The 15519-nt window shown below is 40.2% G+C and overlaps 1 protein-coding gene and 1 long non-coding RNA gene across 5 annotated transcripts in view; one reads left to right on the forward strand and one right to left on the reverse strand.

Moving 5' to 3' along the window:
• LOC105240067 overlaps positions 1-15519 on the forward strand; it is a 131422-nt gene that overhangs the window by 46301 nt on the left and 69602 nt on the right. For 2 of the 4 annotated variants that reach the window (XR_004619352.1, XR_004619351.1), the window contains exon 3: positions 6347-6467. The exons of 1 other annotated variant lie outside the window; for it this stretch is intronic. This is a non-coding gene — a long non-coding RNA (uncharacterized LOC105240067). Of the gene's footprint in view, positions 1-925; positions 2003-6346; positions 6468-15519 lie in introns of those variants that run through there. One more of the 4 variants, XR_004619353.1, reaches the window with a different exon arrangement.
• On the reverse strand, positions 546-8501 carry KRT20 (keratin 20). The gene is made up of 8 exons (XM_034639732.1): positions 7923-8501; positions 5518-5600; positions 4054-4210; positions 3625-3786; positions 3377-3502; positions 1980-2203; positions 1169-1206; positions 546-643 (listed from the first exon to the last, which is right to left on the reverse strand). The coding sequence occupies exons 1-8, from the start codon at positions 8325-8327 to the stop codon at positions 546-548; spliced, it is 1293 nt and encodes a 430-aa protein (XP_034495623.1). The 5' UTR covers positions 8328-8501.

A 15519-nucleotide genomic window follows, 5' to 3' on the forward strand; every position in this document is an offset into this window, starting at 1 on the left:
TTAAAAGGCAGCGGAGACAATGGGAAAAAATGAGGAGGTAACTCAAAGCTAAAAGGATTGTACCAATATAAAAAATCCAATGAAATTAACCAAGAAATTGGGTCATTTAAGAATCCAAGGGCCCCTGAAAGGAGATTTTGCAATTCAGAAACAGGAAAAATTAGAGAGAGCAGTTTATTTGCAATTTCTGGGGACTCTTCTGCTCCGTGAGGTTTAGTGTAATTCAAATGTGCTGTAATTTTCAGCAACATTAACGAATTGATATTAGGTGGTCTCTAGCTTATAATTAATGTGTTTCATGGTAAAGATGGTGGTAATGATGTTTCAATGTCCTAGTGCTCATTGGATTTCATTTTTGTAGGCGATTTGCAGCTCCTCTGAGTAAAACAATTTATATTCAATTATAGAGCCCGATAAATGGGCTTTTGTCCCCTTCTGATTACCACAAAGCACTAATGGTGCTGTCTGATGGCCGCTTTCATACAGGGATCAAAAATTATAGCCACATTTCTTTCAGACCCTCCGCAGCATCTCCGGGTAGCTGTTTACAAATCTTCTTCCATCTCTTTGGTTTCACATGACACAATCTGGCCGTCCACCACTTCTTGCACGACTGTCATAATCTTCCTTTTTCTCTTTATATCTGAGTTTAGTTTTAAGTATAAAATGTTAACTCAGGAACATGACTCTGCTGGCGTATAATATTCAACTTTAAATCATTATTAATTTATATGCATTTTTTCCTAAATGAAAAAGAAACCCATTCTTTTTCTTAAATAATCTTGTCCAATTTATAAACAAATGCAGAAAATATGCCACTGTCCCCAGATTTACAATTTTCTACTCCCCCTCCCCCAAAGAGAAATCTACAATATTGAATTAAGCCATATGCACTTTTTCATCTTATTTTTTTTTTTCTTTTCAGGATCCCAGGATGTCTCAGGACAGCAATAGCTTGGGCCAAGAATAGCACCCTGTTGTGGGAGTATGACCAATTTTCCATGTTGGGGGTTTCTTTATGTAATGCGCCTGATTTTCAGAATCCCTGGGGTAGTATCTGCTCCCTTGAGAACTGATCTCTCTTTTTTCACCGGTGGCATTTAATAAGTGGTCAGCTACTGAGTGAGGAATCAGTCTCATACGAAACACGTGAGATTGGAATACTTACCTTTCTCCTCTGGGATGCTTAACGCACTTTCTGTAGTACTGTTTTTTGTTCTTTTTCTTAAAGAAAAGAAAAAGAAACAGGAAAAGGTGTTATTGCCATGTTGAAAGTGAAGGACCGTCCTGCCTTTTCTGTTTCAAAATAAAGTCTGTGTGATGTGTGTCTTAATGCTGTGTTTGTATTTTTTCCGCTTTTACCATGCTTGTTACTTTGAACTTGAGTTTCTTACTTTCCAACTTGATATATATCACTATCTATATCTATGTCTGTATCTGTATCTATATCTATGGCTTCAAAACTGACCTGTTTATGCTATGCTAGAAGCTTTTGTAATTAAAATAACAAAATTGCAATGGAAGTTTGAATCTTGTGTTCTCTTACGGAGTTTCTTGGGTGTGGTAGTTGAAGACAGTTGCTGTGGCAACACTGATGATTCCCAAACTAGTTCCCACAGACCTCTGTGGCCTTTTGTTCATTTCATGACCTCTCAAGGAGAATTTTTAAATGTTATTGTACTTCCAGTTATGTATTAGTCATAAAAATTAGCAAAAGCATAATCTGTATTGTTTACTGTATAACCATCTTCTAAGTCAGCTCTACACATGACCTCGGGTACAAAGGCTGTACCTGGTATTTTAGGGATGGGCATACTTTTGGTATATTTTTGTTTTGTTGGTAGTGGCGTGTGTGTAATTGCTTTCGTGCTAGGGATTGCATTGGTGCTGGGGAATGAGTGATGGGGTTTAATGTGTGGACATTGAAATAGCACAGGATGTAGACACTGGCACATATCCTTTGATTCTAAGAGCCTTACGTGACGACATCTTCTCCTTCCAGAAGGCGGCGGTAAGTAGCAATTTCCTGCTCAAGCCGGGTCTTTATGTCAAGGAGGATATTGTATTCATTGCTCTGGCGTTCCATATCGGTCCTAATCTGCACCAGTTGGGCTTCTAGGTTGTCCAGTACTGCCTGGATGGTGACCAGTTTGCTACTGTAACGATCTTTGGTGTCCTCTAGTGTATGCTCCAAAGTTTCTTTCTATAAGCACGAGAAAAAGTAGATGTTTCTTAGTTGAAGACTTAAGAGGTGGTTCAGTTTTAATTTCTTTTGCGGAGAATTCCCACAGGTAGTCACTGCGGGCATGATTCCTATTTCTAGCTTGACATCCCACTCTTCCATTTAGGCACCCTCAGCCAGCTGCTCGGACCACTAGCTCCTGAGCCCCAGCCAGCTGCTCTGACCTCTAGGGGTCTTTTGTTTGCTTTTAGTTTCACACTCACTGTTCTCTTACTGGGATTGTATTCTTTTTTCTTTTTTTTTTAAAGATTTATTTATTTATTTATTTGACAGAGATAGAGACAGCCAGCGAGAGAGGGAACACAAGCAGGGGGAGTGGGAGAGGAAGAAGCAGGCCCACAGCAGAGGAGCCTGACGTGGGGCTCGATCCCGCAACGCCGGGATCACGCCCTGAGCCGAAGGCAGACGCCTAACCGCTGTGCCACCCAGGCGCCCCTGGGATTGTATTCTTGTTCTCAACATTTGCCTCCTCTCCCTGTGATTTGTGGTGCCCCTCCAAATGGAGGATTAGATTTCCTCATCCCACTGACGCCATGGTTGGTCATGTGACTTTCTTCGCTAATGAAATGCGGGTGAAACTGACAAATGTCTTTTCTGAGGAGTAGCTTTAGGAGCTATCACACGGTCCAGCCATTGCTGTTTTCTTTCTGCTACAACACTGGCATGCCCTGGCCACGGTCTCCTCCCTTAGCCTTACCCCTGGAGTGGAAATGTCGGAGCAGAGCTGCAGTCAGCCCATGATGGATGTCGTGTTGTTGTTGTGAGCCACTGTGATTTGCGGGTTGTTAACACAGCATAATTTTATCAAGAGCTGACTGATTTGCTTAACCTGGAATGTCTTTACCGCTATTCTCCAACTACAAATTCATCTCAAGTTTTCTGATCTAGTTGAAATGCCACTTTCCGTGTGAAATCTTCCAGATCTACTTGTTCCATTGCACCCTTGCAGCACATTGCTCTTGTCCTGGATTTCTTTCTGTGTTTTAATTATAATCAGTGGCTTGTCCTGTTTCCCTGCCAGCTCTGCAGGGGTGAGGGGTTATTTCCTAGAGGTTTTTGTATCTCCAGATGTCCTCACACAGGCACTTAATAAACACACACTGCATTGAGAGTGAGAAGTTAGAGGTGCTTTACCAGACTGAGGAGGGACTGGAGTTCTATCTCCAGGTTCTGGTAGGTGCGTCTCAGCTCCTTTACTTGAGCCTCAGTTTCTTTTAACTCTTCACTGCTCACTGTGACTTGTTGCTGCAAAGTTTGAGTCTAAAGTTCCAAAAATGAAAAAAATAAACGAGTAAGGAGAGAGAGAAAGGGAAGAAAATGAGTTATCTTTTTTGAAGGACAGCTTCTACACATTGGCTTACCCTTCAGAATTATGCCATTACCTGTTTCTCAAACTGTTCTTTGGCCTTCTGAAGGTTCTCCTGGGCTATCACTTCGTACTTCTGCCTCATTTCATTCATGATGGTGCCAAGGTTCAGGCTTGGAGCAGCATCCAATTCTACATTGACAGTATTGCCCAGGTGTCTGTGTAGGCTGTCCACTTCCTACAAGAGTGAAAATCCTGATTATAGTCTGAAGCATGTTCTCACATGGGGCTGGGCAGAAAAGACATAGGTCTTATGGCTTCTTTCATTGGGGGTGAGTAAAAAAGAAAGACAATAATTTAGGTAGGGTTTATTCTAGTCCAGGTGCTGCTCTGTTATTGAACTCTGACTGCTTACACCATTATTATTGTCATTTTATCAGCCCCCCCATTATCATTATTAGAGTCATTCTATCATTCCCAACGACAGTTCTGAATATTTCCTCACCTCCTGATGTTCTTTTTTGAGGATATCCAGGTCTTTACTCAGTTCTTTAATTTGAATCTCCAAGTCTGTTCTAGTTATGGATAGATCACCCAAGACCTTATTCAGGCCTTGGATATCACTCTCCACTGCCAGGCGTAGTCCTCTTTCAGTCTCATACCTGTGAATTCATTGGTATGCAGACATAATTGAGTCTTTTGAAGCCATTATAGAAGAGAGAGTCTTAATATAATGAGATATTTTTATGTGGTATATGAGGATCAATTTCAATACACTGTGTCCCTCTTTATACATTCCAAAAATGTTAATGAGAACCCAAGAATCAGATAATTTGCTCCATAATATCATCTTTGTAATATGTAGTGATTGGTAAAAAAGCAATCTGAACTGTTAAACGTTTCCAAATGCTAAAATATATATTTTGCTTTAATTAATGTGTCAGCAAAGGATTCTCATTATTGATATTAAAGAATGGTTAGTTAGATTTACTTAATGAATGCACATGATCAATTAATTTTTATTACTTTGTAAGCAGATGCATCCAAAGTGAATTATCTTAAAGAATTCATGATTCTCCCCTACAATCTTATGTACTCTCATTTTTATTAAAGTAGCAAAAGTTTAAAAAATGAAAATGCAAGGGAATATTCAGGTGCTGACTTAGTAAAATTGGAATTAATGAATGTTTACTGCTTTACTCTTCAGATCTGCTTTCCATTTCCTTCTTTTTGATCCCCTGTAGCATTCCAATGCTACCCTTCTGAACCACAAAGGACTTTTTAGTACCCACGCACTGTAAATATTCAGAATGAGAAAGCCCTAGTGTACAGGCCATTTATGAGGAACAGCTGTGATCACATGTGGCGTGACATGGTTATAGGAGAGTGAACACAATCTGAGCTGGCTTAATCATAGCCTTAGTTCTTTGGTTTGTCAGACTCTATTATAAAACACTAGCAAACTCAGAAGCATCAAAGGTCACACCCTGGAGCTTGGGCCACACACTTGCAGGCACTTGAAGGAGCATGGATGACTCACTTGGAGAGTCACCACACGTAGATGCACGGCTCGCTTTAGATAACAGCAGGGCACCACTGCAGAAGGGGAGTTGTATATTGCCTTGGTATTACTCCAAAAGGCAGAATTAGGTTCAGTGGGTGAAAAGGTAGATGTGAGGTTACTAAAAAAGAATGTTCTAGCAACCGGAGCTAACCAGTGAAAACAGTAGTAGTTACTGGGGGTGTTCTGTTGCATGCTGGGTGACAAAATCTTAGGAATGTGGGTGAGGAAAGTGTCGCCCTGCGTGCTGGGATGGACCAGATAGCTCCTAACACCCTTAAAACTCCCAGATTCTGAAAGTACTTAAGGTAGCTCCTTTACTAACAAGAATGTGGGAAGCTGAGTTTCATGAAGGACTACTGAAAGGAGTCACTTTTCAGGAAGGTTTACCATGGTGTTAGAACCTACTTCAGCTTGAAGTCCTCAGCAGCCAGTTTGGTATTATCAATTTGCAGGACACAGTGCACATTTTCCAGTTGTGCATTTTTAATCTGGAAAATATATGAGAAAGAATGACATTTTCAACTGGACAGGAGTTTCAAGTGATTGAGTGTGTCCTCAATACAAACACTGTTCTATCAAAGATGATGTTCATTTCAAGAATTTCCACATGAAAATAGGAAGAGTAATGATATAGGCATTTAACATAATTGAGTCATAAAATGTAACTCTGGTCCCCAGGGTTTGGTGAGCTTTCCTATGGTTTTACAAAAGGAAAATTTCATTCAACATGAGGCATCGAACCTTATTGAGTGCCTTCCCTTTGATGTTCCTGCTTAGAATATTCTTGTTAGCCCCTCTCACTTGGTGAACTGCTTCTCTTCCACATCTCACCTTAGACATCATTGCTTCAAGGAAGCCTCATTGATTTCCTTAAGGCAGAACTGAATGAGAAGTGCCTGTGTTCTCACTGTCCTACACAGCCCTCCTGGCTAGCATTTATCCCTCCATGTGGGATGTATGTTGCCTTTGTCTGTGACTGTTCCGCCCCTAAATCACATTATGTTCGCCATCATATTCCCCCATGCCCAGCTGGGGCCCACCACTTGGTATGTACTAAATATTGGCTGAGTGAATGGGCACCTGTTTTGTGAGAGCTGTGCCAGGCACTGGCACTGTCAGGATGGATAAGCCCTCGATTTTAAAAACGGGGTTACCTAATGGGTGAGTTCTCTATGATGTATGTGCATCTTGTCTTCTTGTAGAAGATGTTACAGTGACATGTCTCTTTCAGCAGATCCAGTCCCGGAGAAAGCTGCCTTCGTATACCGAGTCTGCCCTGCTAAATGGAGTAGATGGCTGTGTGTATGTGTTTGGGCTGATCCAAAGTAGATTCAGAAACATGAATCATGAGACAGGTAGGGAAGAATGGTTTGCTGATTTGAACGTTTTTTAGTGGGAGCCTGAGAAGAATGACCTCTTGGCAGAAAGACAGTTTAGACACCTTTGCCTCACCTCCCCGTGGTTCCCGAAACCCCCAAGTAACTTCCAGTGGAATCTGGTTCAAATTGCGCTGATAATAAAATGCAAGAAAAAGAGACTTGCTGGTAAGGAGGTGGCCTTTGCTCTAAAGGAATATGAATATTAAAATGAAAATGAAAGGGATTCTTTCCTTGATTAGATAAGAATTTGAAAGCAGAGCAAGTGCTCCTGTCATATCTGAACTTTTCAATTAGGAGCAAAGTCCACTTCCTTTATTGCACACAATTGAGAAAACAGAACTCCACCTTTTATGGGAGTAGGTTGTGATATGATTGCAACAAATTTGAATTGGGGGCAATAGAACATTTTGTTACTGTAGAAGTGGTTTCTGAACTGCTTGTGATGATGATGATGAGATCATTAAACAGGACATTTAAAAACTTGGATGTCATTCAGGCACCTGGTTGGTTCAGTCGGTGAAGCAGCAGACACTTGATACTGGCTCAGGTCATGATCTCAGGGTCCTGGGATCGAGCCCCACATAGGGATCCTTGCTCAGCGGAGGGTCTTCTTGATATTCTCTCTTCCTCTCCCTTTGCCCCTCCCCCTGTTCTCTCACACTCTCTCTCTCTCTCAAATAAATAAATCTTTTTTTTAGAGGTTTTATTTATTTATTTGAGAGAGAGAGAGAGAGAGCACACAATTAGGCAGAGCAGCAGGGAGAGGGAGAAGGAGGCTCCCCACTGAGCAGGGAGCCCAATGCGGGGCTCCATCCCAAGACTCTGAGATCATGACCTGAGCCGAAGGCAGACCCTTAACCGACTGAGCCACCCAGGTGCCCCAAAAATAAATAAATAAATCTTAAAAAAAATCTGGATGTCATTAATACCTACATCCCTTCCTCTTCTACCCCGAATCACTTTGTCATTGAAATTTATGGTACAGTATCTTAATACTTATATTACCATATTTACATAAATTAAAGGAGGAACATCTCTAAGTTGACTGGGAATTCAAAAGTTAATGAGAACCAGGTGAAAAAAACCTGAGATTTATAATCACATAAGAATTTTAGCTCTTTTCAGAAAAAAAAATGTCTACTATCCATTTAGACTTGTCCTGGTAAACTGTGACAAAAATATAGATTATATTTTCATATTTTCCATGTAATTAGATTTTAAAAAGTACAAAAAAAGATTTACAGTCATCCAATGATGTAGTCAGCCACCCCAGCACTAAGGGTAGAGGATAGAACGCACTGTTTTTATAGATACAGCATTTCAGCCTAATTGCTTTATAACATCCTTTTGGACTCACCTAACATATATGCCCTCTTGGTATATATCCTGCAGCTCAGCAGCGGACTAGAAAACACAGGTGTCGTCCCTTACCTGATTTTGCAGCTCTTCTATTTGTTGGTAATATGCACTGTAGTCCCTGGTGCTGGGTGTCTTTGTTTCATACCACTGCTTGATCTGCAGTTCGAGTTGGGAGTTGGACTGTTCCAGGGACTGCACTTTTGCTAGGTAGCTTGCTAGGCGTTCATTTAGGTTCTGCATGGTTGTCTTCTCGTTACCAACAAACAAGTCTCCTTTGGTGTCATCATTCCCATAGCTCATCTTCTGGCTGGAGTTCGAGATGCGGATGCCCTGACCTCCAGCTCCCCCATAGACACTGGGTGCAGCTCCAAAGTGCTGCATGCCCCCCTTCCTGTATATGGAGCCGCTCACGCTGTGTGCAGAGCCCTGGGAGGAGGAACTCAAGCCTCTATGGAGGCTTCTGCGAGTGAATTCCATTGGGGGTTTTAGGAGGGAGCACCTGTAGCTTCTGGATGGCTGGAGCAGAGTCTGTCTCCTGGTGATGGATGAGCTGACCTTTTATAGAGTTCGTAGAAAAGGAACACCTCCTCTGCTGACCTCCTCTGCTGATATCTCACCTTTGGATTGACACCACTGTCCGCCGTGCCTTGCTCTTTTTCTTTTTCCCCTTTGTACAGCAGTCTGTTTAGTTTCATTCCAGAAATTACCACTAGAGGCATTTCTTAGAGGCTTTTCTCTGGGGCGATTCCTTTTTTTAAACAGAGACAACAAAAGGAAACAGGAAGATGTATTCTTTTAGCCCTTGCACCTGCCTTGGCAGATTTTTTTCACCCTAATATACACATAAAGAATATTGGCAAATGCTGTGAATAATTTAGGTACCTAAAAAGACAGACATGGGTACATAATAGTTACACTGGTGATCAAGAACAATGTTTTAAAATCTTTTTTAGTTTATCTTTTTCTTTCTGGTGAGAACATTTAAGTTCTATTCTTTTAGTAAATTCCTAGTGTACAGTATAGCACTATCAACTCTAGTTCCCATATTTTACCTTAGATCCTCAGACCTTATTCATCTTAAAGCTGAAAGTTTGTATCCTTTTACCTCTCCCTATTTCTACTACCCCGCAGGCCCTGGCAACCGCTGTTTCTATGAGTCTGACGTTTTTTCTTAAGATTCCATATGAAAGTGATATCATGCAGTATTTGTCTTTTTCTGTCTGGTTTATTTCACATAGCCTAATGCCCCCGGGGAGCTATCTATGTTGTTGCAAATGGCAGGGTTCCCTTCTTTTTCATGACTGAATAATATTTCAGTGTGTGTGTGTGTGTGTGTGTGTGTGTGTGTGTGTGAGAGAGAGAGAGAGAGAGAGAGAGAGAGAGATCTTTATCCTTTCGTCCTTGTGTGGACCCTTAGGTTGTTTCTATATCTTGGCTATTGTGTGTAATGCCTCAATGAACATAGGAGTGCAGGTACCTTTGAGATAGTGATTTTATCTCCTTTGGATATATACCTAGATGTGGGATTGCTGGATCAGATGGTAATTCTATATTTAATTTTTAAGGAACCTCCATATTATTTTCCATAGTGGCTGCACCACTTTGCATTCCCACCAGTAGTGCACAAGGGTTCCCCTTTCTCCTCACCAATATTTGTTATCTCTTGTGTTTTTGATGATGACCACTCTAACACAATGAGGTAATATCTCCTTGTGGTTTTGATTTGCATAACAACAGCGGTTTATAAATATGGGTAATCACTCTTCAGAATCTCTGTTTTGTGCTTTTTTTTGTTTATAAGTTTTTCCCTGTTTAGAAGTTATATTTTATAAAACTATTAACGTATTTTGTACAAACACAAAACCTCAAGTATTTAAAAAGGAATGAAACATTTGTACATTTGGAGGTGTAGTTTGGGGAAGTGAATTGAGTGAGTTTAGGTTGAGTGGTAGATGATTTTGAATTTTCCCCCCTAATTCTAATGTTCTAAGACCAGATAATTCATTTAAATTTTTCAGTCACTGCCTGGCTTTAGGTCTTGTTCCCTGAAAACAGAATAAATAGCATAGGGCTTTGCACCTGACCTGGTGCATGAAGAAGTCTCTCTCCCCTGTTACAAGGTCAGCTCAGTACCCACCGTGAGACAGATTGCTTGCTCCATCCATTCTGAAACTACAGCTGCTCCCTCCTAGAATCTCCACTGGATTTCACTGGCAGATGATTTCATGGAAGCCTGATCTTCCCTATGGGTCCACAGGCTCACGGCGTCAGCGGAGCAATGTATAGGCAGGGTGTGTGCAGTGCCTTGGGACTATGCCCAGCCACTGTGGTTGGGCTGGAAGCCTCTGCAGGTGTGTAGACATCCAGACACACTGTGAGCTCTGGGTTGTGATCTCACCAGTGGAGCTCTGGTAAGCATTGTTGAACCAAATGGAATCTATTCATTTGTTCTTCCTCATTCAAACCCCCTGGCCAAAAAATTCACCGAAACACTTAAATTGTTTCTTTAATCAGGTTACATATTTCAAAGGTTTGGAGAAGTTATAGAAAACACCTCATTGATTTTCATTCTGATACTTTAATTGAGGTTTGTATATGAGTAAAGCAAGTAAGCAAGCAAACAAACAAAAAAAACAAGAAGAAATCTAAAAAAAGGTATATCCAAAATCTCTGTACATTCTTTCTGAAGAATTTGAAATTTACTTTTTTAGTGGCCCAATCTGTTGTTGTTCTTCTACTAAAAACCAATGGCTTTTTACTTTTGAGTTTGAGTTTTTTTGGTTACTCTTCTTTTTTTTTTTTAACATTTTTCTTCTAAAATAAGGTAAGACTATGTTATTTCTCTCTTTATAAACGGTGTACTTTAAAATAATATTTTGTGTTAGACTTTGCTTCAGTTACATTATAAAAGTAAAAACTGGGAGAGTTAAACCTACTTCATGCTCTTTATGTTATAAACGTGCATAGCACTTATGCTTTCATCCATTCATATTCGCATCAGCCAATACTCACTGAGTGTTCACCACCAGTAACTGAGCATGTAATAAGCAGACCTTACTATTTGTTACAAAGCTTTACATTACTTTGTAAATAGCTGTCACAGCTAAAATCTTCAGTGAAGGACCCTTTATAAACACGTGAAGTGTGTTCTTTCATGTATGTGTTTTCACAAAATTAATGTCTTTTGTTGTTGCTTAATGGGGGAGAAGGAGGTCTTTTGAGTAAAGTCATTGGAAAATTGTGCTGCTTAAATTACACAAGTTTTGCAGTGAGTTAGTTTCAGCTAAGAGTTTAATACACTAACACACATGATCAAGGTGTGTAGAAGCATTATTTAAATCAAGAGTTAGCTTTGTGAGAGCTAGGAATACCAGTGCAGGTATTAGACATGATAATTTTCCTTTTCTTCTTTAGCACAATTATTCCTTGTGGCTGGACCCAATTATGATTAAGTGAAACAGTTGAAGTCTCATTAAAATCATTAACATCATTTTTAACTTTTTGGAAAAATAGCTATGTTATTCCACCAGTTTTTGGCTAGTATTTGCAGGTTTTTTGAGCTTTCAAATTTAAACTAAAGTATGATATCGTAGGGCTGTTATTTTTAATTGATGTACAATTAACATATAGTGTTATATTGGTTTCAGATGTACAACGTAATGATTCAACAATTCTGTTACTATGGAGTTCAGTCATCCAATCTAGAAAAGTTCTTGTTGTGAAGATTTCCACATGTTTATTTCAGGGCAGGGGAGTTTCCCAGCTCCTCTGCCATGTTGAGTTTTATGCTCTGGTAGATTATTATAACGTGTAATGTGACCAGAGGAAACCAGGTATTTCATAGCAATTAATTTTTCTGAACTATACCTGAGGACTAGATACAGATCTCGTTGACTCTTTTTCATGTGGAAGTCATTTAGAATTTAGAGCCCCTGCTATTCCAGGTTGTTGGATGACAGCATCTATAAATAAATATTTATTAGATCCCCACTTCCTTATAGCTAATAGGAGGTACTTTTTGACCTCTGAGACAGACTCTGCTGAGGGGGTTAATGATTAATATTAAGTATGGCCAGTAATTTGTAAAGTTATTATAAGCACTATATAGCCAGAGGATTTTCAGCTTTTTTCCCCCAACACGGACAAGGTACTGCAGCCCTGATGTGGTACATATAGAATCTGCCATCTCAGGGAGGGTGTGGGGGTCGTCTTGCCCAGACATCTCCGTTAGGGTATATTGCTCTCATTGGTTGAGGAGGATGGCATACAGGAACTGTGGGTGTTTGTGGGCATTGTGGTTCTAGATACCATACAAAGTTAATTCAGAAAGAAATCATGGCCTCTGTGTCTAAAACCTGCTGTACTTAATGAAATAGTTACAGGTGAACTGATGTGGAAAGGAGTAAAGTATTTCCATATTTAAAAAATGGAAGTTGTAATTCTCTCAGGCAAAAAATACATATACAAAAGTAAGTTCCAGATTCAATAAAGACACAAATGTGAAAGGTAAAAACCATACAATGTTTAGATGAAAATACAGAATAATATCTTTAGGAATCAGGGTAGAGGAATATTTCTTAAACAAGACACAAAAAGTGCAAACTATGATATTAACTTAACAATTTTTGCTCACTAAAGGACTCCATAATTATAATGCGAAAAGCCCCAAACAGTGAGCAGTTATTTATAAAACATGTAACTGACAAGGAATTAGTTTCCAGAATATGCAAAGAATACCTGCAAATAAATAAGAGAGAGAAAAAAGAACCCAGTGAGAAAGTGGGCAAAAATATGAATGGATGCCCAGAAGAGGAAAGCTGGATGGCCCATTTCATACCTGCCAACTGGAAAAAATTAGAGGGTTGGATAAGGAAAATTCTTTTTTTGTTTGTTTTTATTTTAATGTTTTTTTATTATATTATGTTAGTCACCATACAGTACATCCCTGGTTACTGATGTAAAGTTTGATGATTCATTAGTTGCGTATAACACCCAGTACACCATGCAATATGTGCTGTCCTTACTACCCATCACCAGTCTATCCCATTCCCCCACCCCCCTCCCCTCTGAAGTCTTCAGTTTGTTTCTCATAGTCCATAGTCTCTCATGCTTCATTCCCCCTTCTGATTATGCTAAGTGAAATAANAGATAATGCTAAGTGAAATAAGTCAAGCAGAGAAAGACAATTATCATATGATTTCTCTCATCTATGGAACATAAGAACTAGGAGGATCAGTAGGGGAAGAAAGGGATAAAGAAAGGGGGGGTAATCAGTAGGGGATAAGGGAAATTCTTATCCACTAGGAGTGGCTGTGTAAATAGGTACAATTATTTTGGAAAACAATTGGAGCTGACCTCAGAACAGTGAGCACGCACCTACCTGTCATCCAGTAATTCCATTCCTAGGTACGTATTCCAGAGAAAGCCATACAAGACTATTCACAGAAGCATTGTTCTTCATACTAACACACACACACACACACACTCTTGAAACAACCCCAATGTTCATCGACAGTAGAGTGAAGAAATACATTGGCAGATATTCACACAATGGCATACGATGCAGCAGCTTAAAATGGAGGAAGTACGTTCTTGATGTGGATGAACCTAAAAAGCATGTCTAGTGAAAGAAATGACACAAAGTAATGTATGCAAGTCAATTCAATTGATAAAATTTACTAAAACAGGCAAAACTAAATCATGCATGATTTTTTTTATGATGCTATGTTGGTCACCATACAGTACATCATTAGCTTTTGTGTAATGTTCCGTGTATGATTAAGGGATATCCATACAGATAGTGTGGTGGATTGCAAGTAATGGTCACAGAATCCTCCTGAGGCTGTGTGCACTCCCTTTGCACGTCCTCTTAGAGTTTGAGGGGCATCTGGACCAGTTATATTTTTTGAGGCTCCTGATACATTAAACAAATGGGAAAAAAAATCCCAAATGGGGTAGCCAAAATCACCATGTTTATTTTTATTTCCTACACATTACCATTTTCAGCACAAAAGTATCATATGTTGGTGCCAATACAAGATTTATAAAAAATGCTCACTTATTTTAGTGCATTGTAGGCTGTGTGAGATCCAGTGCTGGGACAGTTTTGACTGGCGAGATGAAGGTCTTCTTTCAACCCTGGAAGTGATCACTGAAACCAGATATCACCACATTGGAATTTAACCTCCAAAGTCTCTGAATGGGAAGCCATAGGCCGAATGACCCTCTTTCGGCAATCGGCCCCGTGTCTGGATTATTTCACCAAAGTCTGGTATTATACCAAGGACAGCAAGTGGGTACTTATTTTATATTAGCTTGACTAAGTAAGAGAAAGCCCAACTAAATTCCTCCAAAAACAGAATGATTTTTCCTCTAGGCAAATTCCAGTTTCTGTCCTTAGAATCGCACTTAAGAACTTATTGTCATCTTAAAAATAACCTCTTAGCTCCTGCTTCTGGCCATCAATGGTTCATAAATGTAGAGGTCCATCTCAGACGCCTATCTACAAATGCAAACCTGATTGTTTCACTTCTCTGAAAAATTCCTGGCACTTATGTGGTCAGTCTAATACATAGCTCTCTAAGATCTACCCCCTGCCTACCTTTCCAGAGTCCCCTTCTCTCCCCAGCTCTACCCTTTGGTAACACAAGCCACGGATACTCCTCCACTCCGTGCCTTTGCATGGGTGTCATTCCTTCCAGGAAGACATCTTTGTGTTCCCAAACTCCTTCCTTTCCAGGGTGCCCAGCTCTCTTGGTTTGCCCGAGACTGAGAGGTTTTCTGAGATATGAGACTTCGAATGTTAAAATCAGGACAGTTCCAGGCGAACCAGGACAGTTGGTCATCCTTTTCATCTCTCCTGTGCATGTCTCTCTGGGGTACGCATGCATACACTCTGGTCCTGATTCCGTTGTTGAATGAATGGGTGTGGATGTGTGGAGTAGGAGATTAGGATGACTCTCAGGATTCTGACTTGGGTGACTGGGCCATGATAATGGTGCCCTTTACTGAGGGGGGCGCTGGGACAGGGCTGGGAGAGGGTCTGGGGAGGGGTTGTCGCAAAGAAATACATGACGTGTTCATTTGCAGACATGCCAAGTTTGTGGTGTCTGCACTATCAGATGTTCATGGGGAAGACCTCTATGAAGATGACTGTTGAATGCTCCGCTCTGGAAAGAACTGGGCTGATGCCATATAATGAAGCAGTAGGAAAGATTTCCTCCACTTTGTTGATTCTCACATTATCCCTCATACACAAATTACCACCACAACTCTAGTTCACTTGGTCTTTTCGGAACTCCAGAGTCAAACCTCTGCACAGAGACCACAGGTGATGGGCCTCCTTGCTGCCCTAAGGTTTTTCCTTCCGTTCTCTAGACTACTCTGCTGCACTGTCACACAACTGAACGTTCCATTCATTGCGATAAGTTAAAAATGTAGTAGTTACGGTGCTTAAGTACAGTTTGTGAAGGATCCAAGTCTGACCTAGACTTAGCAACTAAGTGGTAACAATCAATTAGCATTGAACCTTTTGGACTTTATTTTATGGGAAGAAGTGATCAGTGGTTCAATTTTATGATGTCCTTTCATGTTATTTGAACAACCCAAACTTAGTATTTTTTTTTAAAGATTTTATTTATTTATTTGACAGAGAGAGAGATAGCCAGTG

This window comes from Ailuropoda melanoleuca, chromosome 13 (genome assembly GCF_002007445.2).
Source record: "Ailuropoda melanoleuca isolate Jingjing chromosome 13, ASM200744v2, whole genome shotgun sequence".
Taxonomy (NCBI): Eukaryota; Metazoa; Chordata; class Mammalia; order Carnivora; family Ursidae; genus Ailuropoda; species Ailuropoda melanoleuca.